General features: G+C 54.2%; 1 protein-coding gene across 1 annotated transcript; it reads right to left on the bottom strand.

Annotated features, from left to right (window-relative positions):
* Positions 1–4,020: 4,020 nt before the first annotated feature.
* On the bottom strand, positions 4,021–7,505 carry LOC119248491 (retinol dehydrogenase 7-like). Its single transcript, XM_037515448.1, has 4 exons — positions 7,193–7,505; positions 6,126–6,384; positions 4,725–4,888; positions 4,021–4,229 (listed from the first exon to the last, which is right to left on the bottom strand). The coding sequence occupies exons 1-4, from the start codon at positions 7,503–7,505 to the stop codon at positions 4,021–4,023; spliced, it is 945 nt and encodes a 314-aa protein (XP_037371345.1).
* Positions 7,506–9,245: the final 1,740 nt, after the last annotated feature.

The raw sequence follows: 9,245 nt of genomic DNA on the forward strand, positions 1-9,245 counted from the left end.
AGTGGGGTCAGAGGAGGGAGTCAGCTGGTCTGCGACACCTCCCCCTTCCCCACCCAGCAGGAGTCCTCTGAGGGGCAGGAGTTGCGGGTAGGAGGGAAAGACAGCCCTTGCAAAGGGCGCAGAGGGCGAGGGCAGTTGGCAAGCTTGTCCCCAGCACTACAGCTGAGCAGCTACGCAACCTACCGGGACCCCCAAAATGGAGGCGCAGCTCTGCCCTCAGGTGCTGATGGTCCCGATGGGGCAGGAGTGACAATGGCGGGCTGGGAGTCACGACCCTCCTCCTCAGAGAGGACGGAGGCGGCCAGGGGCACTGAGGCCCGCTCCCTCCTAAAGTCCACGCACCCTCAGGCGCTGGTTCCACAGCTGCCCAGGTGCTTGGCCTGGGCCTGGTCCCCTAGAAAGGAGGCCCGGGGGCAGGAGGTGTGGGGTCGATGAGTGCAGGTGAGGACTTGACCCATTTCCCTTGGACTGCGTCCTCAGTGTCCTTTCTGCTCCCCCCGGACGCGTTAGTGCTCAGTCCACACTTGGGGTCAGAGGTCCTATTGTAACTGGAAAATGCCGGTCGGGCTGCCTGTGGCCACTGGAAGCCCATCACAGAAACAGGAGCCGACTGTAAACGTGCCTTTGTGGTCAGAGGGTCAGCCATAGGAGGACGGGGTAGTTTTATTTTTTATTTTTTAAGATTTATGTATTTATGCATACAAGAACTGGGTACAGGCCAGAGATGCAGGGGATGAGAGGATTCACCAGAGACAGAGTGGGGAGCAGAAAGGCAGATCGGCCAAAATCCACTGCTGAGGGGAGCGGCGGGGAGACAGGAGAGGTCTGCTGCACCCTGTGGGTTGCTCCCTGCCCGGGCATGGAACGAGCTGCAGTGGCTGCCCATAGCTTCTTAGTGCTGAGACCTAACCCTTGCACCACCAGGAAGGCCCCTTGACCTTTTGTTCTGCTCACTCCAAACCCACCACCACAGTGCAGCGTGCCCGGTGCGCTCTGCCTTTAGCCCCAAACCAAGCCCCACGAGCAAACACAGACGTAGGGGACGTGGTCTCTTCTCTCAAGGAGCACATGGTCTTGAGAGCGTTTACTTATTGGGTACCAAGTACTGTGTTGAGTTTTTATTTTTGTTCTTTTTTAGATTTTTATTTATTTATTTTTTTTACAAGAGCTGGGGTGCAGGCCAGAGATGCGGGGGGCGAGAGGACTCACCAGAGACAGTTGGGGAACAGAACAGGCAGACTGATTGAAATCCACTGCAGAGGGGAGCAGCGGGGTGACAGGAGAGGTCTGCTGCACCACATGGGTTGCTCCCTCGCGCATTGCTTAACCCTTTGCGCCACCAGGGAGGCCCTACAGGGGTAGTTTTTACCACAAAAACCCCTTCAGGTATGGCACCTGACGCTGGCCTTCTCCAGTAAGCTAAAAAGGACAGTTTGTCATCAGCAAACCTCCCAGCACAGCAGCCACGGCGGGTTCCCTGTCTCCACTGTGTTCCCCAAGTGTGCTGTTCCTCTTTGCCTGGGCTATACCCTTTCTCCTGGGCCCGAGTAAACACCCTATTTTCTTGATGGGGTCAATATTTGCCATTTCTTTAGATGCCACTGGGGCGAGACTCCCAGTTCAAAACCAGAGCTTTAGTTCAGTCCCCCGGGCTCCTCCCTCCCTCCCTCTGATCCCTCTCCCTCCTCCTCCCCTGCAGGATGTCTCTAGTTTATAATTGTCCGTTTTTGCTTTGTTGTGGTTTGTACTGTTATTTTTTTACACTGATGTCTTATTGGGTTCCCCTATATTCCTGCTATAAGTGAAACCTTCAATATTTTTCTTTCTCCTTCTGGCTTATTTCACTGAGCATCATTCCTCCTAGCTCCATCCACGTTGCTGCGAATGCCATGAGTTTATCTTTTTGCTGAATAATGTTCCGTTGTGTATATGTGCCACATCTTGCTGAGGTGACGGTGCACGGGTGCACTGGGAAGGAAACTCTATGGGGACTCCACCTGAGGGGGTGGGGGAAGCAAATATTGATTAAAAATGAACAATGACGTAAAAAATAAAAAAGTTTATTATGAAAAAAAAGACTGAAGAGTGAAGGATAAGTGAAGCAAAATTATGATTGCAATACATGGGATAATTTATTAAATAGCAATAAGAAGTAAAAACAAAATGCAATAAGTATTCAGGATAGAAGATTACATCGGCTCTATTAATTTAAAAAAACAAGCGTTAGTTCAAAGAAAACAGGTTATTGATCACATAGAGCTTGCAAGTAGCCCGTGCTGTGTGTCCGAGCAGATTCCACACTAGGTACGGTGCCTGCCCTTCTGCCCTAGCCCTACCACTATCTCACTACGCCCTGGCCCTGTGAAGGCCCAGCATGGGCTTCCAGCTCCTCACAGGTCACTGACATCTGGGGAGGGCTCCTGGGGTGAGTGCAACCGCCTGAGGCCACAGTGGGGATGTCCTGGTCTTTACTTTCCTGTCACTATGTTTGTTACCTCTTCCTGACTGTGTGCGTGTTTGCAGCCAATGATGCTATGTGGAGGCTTCAGACTAAGCATGAACCTCTTGCTTTGCATTTCACCGGGTGACTACAAATGAGTGTTGACTGGGCTGCCGCCAAGCATCCCAGGCTCAAAGCAGGGTGAGGATATGCCCCATTCCAGCTGCGCCTTCCTCAGTGCTGGCTAGACACTGAGGACAGGCCTGGAATGAATGGCCACCACCCTCGCGCCTGCCTGCACGGGATTGCTGCCGCTGTGGTACAGAACGTTCCTCTAGGAAGACTGAGACAAGGGTCTGTGCATCCCACCTCCACCTTGTCCTTATTCAGAAATCCATGTTCTTCTGCCCAAGCTTTCACCGTTGACTGGGACTCAGAACATCACAACACGAAGATGTAGAGTCAGGAGCCCCGGGTAGCTCAGGGGATTCCCGCCTGGTGCACAGCAGTGCTGAGTAAAGGTCAGCAGAGAACAAAAGCCTGGGGACTACACAGGAAGGTGAGGGGAGGGCATCTGGGCTAGGAACCTGGGGATGGCAGAGGATGGAGGGGGAGGCCTCTAAAGAAGCAGCAGAGAGCTGAGCACGCAGACCTTGCTGCTGGGGACGCTATAGTGTTCCCAGGGAAGGTCTGGGGCCTGCCAGTCTCTTTGCCCCCTCACCTCGTGCGTCCAACCTTCTGTCTACCCCTGGTAACCCCAGCTCTCTGGAGGAGTCCTGGATGGGAAACACATGCCCTGTACTTCTGTGAAGCAGGGGGTGATCTGACTCCCTCTTGAGACCCTCCTCATCCATCTACTCAGTCCTTGTGAAGCACCGACTCTCCCTCATACACCCAACCCCTCTGCCCCCAAAGGCCGTGGACCCAATCACAGACTGTGGGTAAAGGTTTCAACTTTTATTTAAGGCAAAAATAAACCGTGGAAATTCGTGGTTTCAAGATCAATCAAAAATGGGTCACTCTGTCCCCTGGCAGGATCGCTAGCGAGGACACCCCTTCTGGTCAGCGTCAGATGAGGTGGCGCCTGAGGCTGAAGGGTCAGACTGGTGATCACCTCCCGTTCCTACAAAATTCTACAAATGCTTTCAGCCCAGGGGGACACTGGCCTCCCTGTCCTACGGGAAACAGTCACTTGCCAAGGCCAATGCACAAAGAGGAGCGGACACTGCAGAGCAGGAGAGACTGAAGCCCCCCGCTGCTCGCGTCACCCACGTTGGGGAGCTCAGAGTGACATGAGGCGCAGGTCCTGATGGCCACTCAGGGAACTGGACAAGGAATATGCTGTTACGTGCCAGCTCCTCAGCCACAAAACTTTGCTCTTCCTTGGAAACCTCGTCCACAATCCCATGTAATGTGTCCCAGGAGCACCCAGGGGACTCTGTGAGAAGGTGATGTAGTTTTCCTAGTGGTCTGAGAACCACACTCTTCACTGCTTCCACCCCCCCCCACCCCCCGACGTGTCCCTTCCGCACACAGTCCCCACCTCATGCTATAATCCACGGCAGTCTGGGCTACAGAGCCTAAGAGTGACTTGGGAAGAGCCAGGCCAACATGGCGTCCACCAGAAAGGTCGGCAAGTAGCTCATAGGGATGAAGATGAACTTGGCTTCCCAGCCAGCAGAGTATCGGGTACGGGGGTGGCAGGCGGTCAGGGCGTGCTCCATGCAGTCCGTCACCAAGGACAGATCCCCACTCAACTTTGATGGCAGATCTTCTATCGCTTTGAAGTCTGTCCAAAAAGCCAATGCAATATATTCTTGCTTCTAATCTTCCCTTTACAATCACCTGAAATCAGTCTCTTCCTAGGCTTGCTGAATCAGCCCTATTTCACACTCCAGGTCATGGCCGTGGAGTCTCTGGCAATTCTTACTCTGCCAGTGTCCACAGTTGGACCATCGGGCGCTCCTCTGGGATGTGTGTGCGGCACACGCTGTCTCCTGACACTAGACACGGGAGCACTGACAGCAGCTGCTCTGTGGTAGTTTACCAGGAGCCCAGGGAGCGCCCTCTTTGGCTACAGTTCCTCCCCAGATCACGAGGGATTCCCATGAGACTGTGTCCCCAGATCTCAAGCCTGGATTCTGAGAACAGGTTTGTGGATTTAAATGTTCAACTGTGTGGGGAGTCAGACCTGGACATGGACCTGAGACAGGAGGAGACACTAAAGAGGGACCCAGCTTCCACAATGGTTTGCTTCTCGCCCCATGGCCCACAGCTCACTCACAGGATGCCAGAGACTTCTCCCCATAGATCTCCTTGACCTCTGGGCTGGTCTGATCCCATATGTTCCGGAGGTTCTGAGACATGATGGCAGTGTTGTTCATGCTTGTCTTGAAGTAACCAGGCTCGATGATAGCCACCTTCACCCCAAAGAAGGAGAGCTCCCTCCTGCAGGCACATAGACAGAGGGGTCAAGAGCAGAGGTCTTGACCAACTACCCTAACACAAGATTCAGGGGGATAAACTCAAAAATTGGAGTGTCAAAGCACATGGATAAAAGAATTGCCAGATGACTTGGTCTCTGTAGAAGGTTTGTACATTTTTACAAATATCTACATACGCAAAACTATTCTCCCTAAATCCTCCCCACTGCTACCAAGGACCACTTAAAGCTACCTCCTGTCTCCCCTACCCCATACCATCACCACCCTGTGAGCATTTTATCTTTCCTCCACTCCATCATCAGCTCCCTCTCTTGCTGCTCTAGTCAAGACCCTGACCTCTGTCACATGAGCCTCTTAACTTCCCTTCGGAGCATCTGTCTGCCTGAGAGCTCAGTGTCTCCACATAACGCCATCCTTTGCCCTCCAGCCAGTGGGTTCTCTGCCGTTCATCAAACGATAATTCTGCTGGTGTGTCTCTGCCTTGGGATCCAGCCCTATTCCATGAAGGCCCAGTGTGCCCCGAATGCATCCTATAGAGGTCAACCATGGCCACCTGCCAGAGGGCCCTGGAACAGGCCTTGCAAACAGCTGACGCCTCAGCAAAGGCACAGCCGTCACTCGCTGTGTTGACCGCAGCTCCGACAAGGAGGCCTCCCCATCCTACTCTGCGGGGCTGCTAGGCCCACATCTCAGTTCTTCAACCTTTAGCTCACGCCTGTCGCCAGGACTCCCATAAAAAAAAACAACAACGGATGCCTCGTCACCATGGCTACAAGGTCACAGGCACATGGGATGGGATCACTGCTTCTCTTCTGCCCCTCCCCATGGTCAGAACTTTTGGCCAGAAGATACATTGTCTTATCTGACACTTACACCCTTTGTGTGCTCAAAGACATTCACCAGAGTATCCACGGAACAGAGTCAAATGCTGTGCACCCACCTCAAGGTCTCTGGAGCGGAACATCACAGGGACGTGCATGCGTGTGAGCAGCCATTTAGGTTCCGATTCTGCTCAGACACTTTCTGACTTGGCCCAGGTCCAGGGCAGAGAGGTATGGAAAAAGACTGTATGGGGCTGGGACCTACCCTGACACCGGAACAGAGAAAGGAGCTCTCAGAGAGTAGGACAAGCAAGAGAGGGATCTAGAAGGAAGAGCCTCCGTCTGTGATGAATCCCAGGACCAGGCTCCCTGGAGGCCAGGACACAGGAGGACAGAGCGAGGGCTCTGGGTATGCAGTACCTGAGGGAGTCCGAGAAGGCCTCGAGGCCAAACTTGGAGATGCAGTAGCCCCCTCCAATAGTGGAAACACGGCCCAGGACACTGGAGACATTGACCACGCGGCCCCTCGCCTTCCTCACTAGGGGCAGCAGGCTCAGGGTCACCTCGATCACCCCCAGCAGGTTCACGTCCAGGACCTTCATGAAGTCCTCTTTGCTCAGCCACTCATTCGGGGCCACGGGCACAGCGATGCCAGCATTATTGACCAGGCCCCAGAGTCCTGGACACAGAGGGGGAGAGAGAGCACCTCTGAGCTGTGCCCTGAAGGAGTCCCCGCTGTAGTCCCCACTCACCCTCCATCCAGGGGGACCGTGGGCAGGCAGCACGGGGAGAGGGTAGAGCAGAGACAACAGGCTGCCTGCCGAAGGGAAGAGTAGACCCCCGAGTTGATGGAGGACACCACTTAGGCCCAAAGACCTGGGCTTCCACACAGGCGAGGCCTCATAGTCATGACAAATTCGTCCTGCACTTCAGATTTTCTGCACAGCCTCTGCAGGGGGTGCGCAAGCACATGCATGGGTGCGGGGAAGGAGAGGGCGGATGGCGAGGGAGAGGGAAGAAACAACAGTGCATAGGCCACAGGCCTGTGCGAGTGCTTTAGCTCCTTGGGAAGTCCTGAGGGCTGTCCTGTGAGATCGGGGTGCTCACTCCCTGTGGGATGGTCACTGTCACCAGCAAGATCCCATAGAGTGCTCAGACCACAGGACATGAAATCCTCCAAGCCAGCATGCCCTGCTCCTCCAAAGGGTCCTGACCATCCCCAGGCATCATGTCTGCGGGGTGTGGAAGGACCCCACATGCAGGGACTTGCCAGAGCCAATCACATGGGGCCAAACCCTCCCCATGCTCCAGGGCCCAGGCGGGGAGCTCAGGGGCAATGGACAGAAAAGAGGCTCATGCTCCCTGCTGGGTGAGGTGAGGACAGCTGCTGGGACTTCTGGACCTGAAAGCAGACTGGGACACCCCATGCAGCAGACAAAGGGGCTCCCCTTCACAGAGAGAGAAAGGACTTGGGAAGTGGGTGCTACCTCTGTGCCCTGTGCGCTCCTTCACCCACTGGGTGGCCGCAGCGATGCTCTCTGTCTTGGTGACATCCAGAAGCACGGTCTCCAGCCTGCTTGATGCCAGGGCCCTCAGCTTGTCTGCCCCCTGCTCCGTCAGACACGCAGCCAGCACCCTCAAGCCCCGCTGGTCCAGCTGCCTGGCCAGCAGGTTCCCGAAGCCCGAGTCACAGCCCGTGATGAAGACATACTTGTCTGAGAGGTTGCTCACCACCTGCCTCTCCCGGTACCAGCGCAGAAGGTAGTACAGGCCCATGAGGGCCAGCAGGTACAGCCACATGGCCACGCGGGGACAGACGCAGACAGAAAGCAGTGAGAGAAGAATCCAAAGTCCTCAATCTGGACGTCTGTGCCTCTAGTCTGTTGGAATGGAGTTTTCAATTACTGTCCCAGTTACTGTGCTTGGAATTTTATTAAATGCCCAGTCTACTCTGGACTACTTTGGGAGCTCTGATAACCCTGAAAACCCCAAGTCCTTCTCTAAGATAAACATCACTGCCAGCAGCACCTCCCACCTCCCCACACCACCTGTGTTGTCCCGTGTGGTCACCAGCGGCCACAGCCACACTGAGCGACACAGGCCACTCTGCTGTGGGTCCAGGTCAGAACTGCTTCTACTTACTTTTCTGCCAACAACGCTGGACTTTGGTCTTCCTGACGCTTTCAATCAGGACATAGTCAACCCTCTCTGGAGCTGGGTGTCCTCAGCAGCCTCTGCAAACAATTCCAGCCCTGACAGACTTAGTCACTGTCACCCTCTCCAGCAGTAGAAGTAAAAGTGTAAGTTTTCTTCCTGAAAAGCCGTTTCCTGGGGGCAAAAGGCATTGTGAGTATCAAAGGGGTGTCTCACCTCAGGCAAAGAAGAGAAGGGAGCAACAGAGTGTTGCTGGCCGGACTCACACAGAGCAGGTCTCAAGGGCGACACGCGGGCAGACGCCCTGTCCCCAGTGCTGTGAAGCTGGCATTGTCCTCTGGCCCAATCGAGGCCTCCCCTGCCCAAGCCACATCTGACCCGAACCTCAGACCCTGAGACTCCAGAGGCAGAGAGGCTGAACTAGAGCAGGGCTGTGTGTCTCACCTCACCCGAGCCGGAAGCGCCAAGACCCTTTATGGGGAAGGGCAGTAGTTCAGCTGGCATCACGGTGGCCATATGTTGTGGGCCTGCTGCCCTGCAGGGAGCTGGAGTTTGTGGAGAGCGCTTGCTTACTCTGCATGCGGATTCCAGGACCTTAGAATTCTGCAAAAAGAACTTCTTCCAGAACTGACTCCTATGCTCTGAGGACATGCGGGCTTATGCGCATGTTCCCTACTCACTGAAAAGCTTGTTTTCTGCAGTAACTTATTAATCTTTTATGAGCAGAAACACAATTGGGGGCTATTTTCTGTTTTTTTTTTTTTTTTTAAGATTTATTTTTATTTATACAAGAACCGGGGTACAGGCCAGATGCATGGGAGGGTGAGAGGATTCACCAGAGACAGAGTGGGGAACAGAACAGGCAGACTGACGAAGCACACTGCTGAGGGGAGCAGCGGGCGAGACAGGAGCGATCTGCTCGCCATGTGGGTTGCTCCGAGGCCGGCGGGGATCGAACTGGCACTGCAGAAGCTGCGGACAGCTGCACAGTGCTGCGTTCAACCACCTGCACCACCAGGGAGGCCCTTGGGTGCTATTTTCTTGTCCCTTTGTTCGTATCTTTAATAAAATCTTGGGCTGGGAGAGTGAGAGGCAGAGCTGCTCTCAACGGCTCTCCTGGCCTCCCCCTGCTGCAAATTCATTTAGACTCTGAGTCTTCATTAATGGCAGAGAACTTCACCGGCTGTCCTGACCATGGCAGTGGCGCTTGGACAGGGACATGAACCCTGGAACCTCAAGGAAGGTGTGTGTGGTAAGTGTGTTCTCTAGCTAATCTCTATAGTTATGGGTTGCGACTAAGAAGGGATTATCTAAGGTTGGGTAACAAATGGGGCAAAATTTGTCTCATCATCATTATATAACTCTCTGAAAATGCCCTTTAGAACA

Source organism: Talpa occidentalis, unplaced genomic scaffold, assembly GCF_014898055.3.
Source record: "Talpa occidentalis isolate TD23 unplaced genomic scaffold, MPIMG_talOcc4v2.1 talOcc4.16, whole genome shotgun sequence".
Classification (NCBI taxonomy): domain Eukaryota; kingdom Metazoa; phylum Chordata; class Mammalia; order Eulipotyphla; family Talpidae; genus Talpa; species Talpa occidentalis.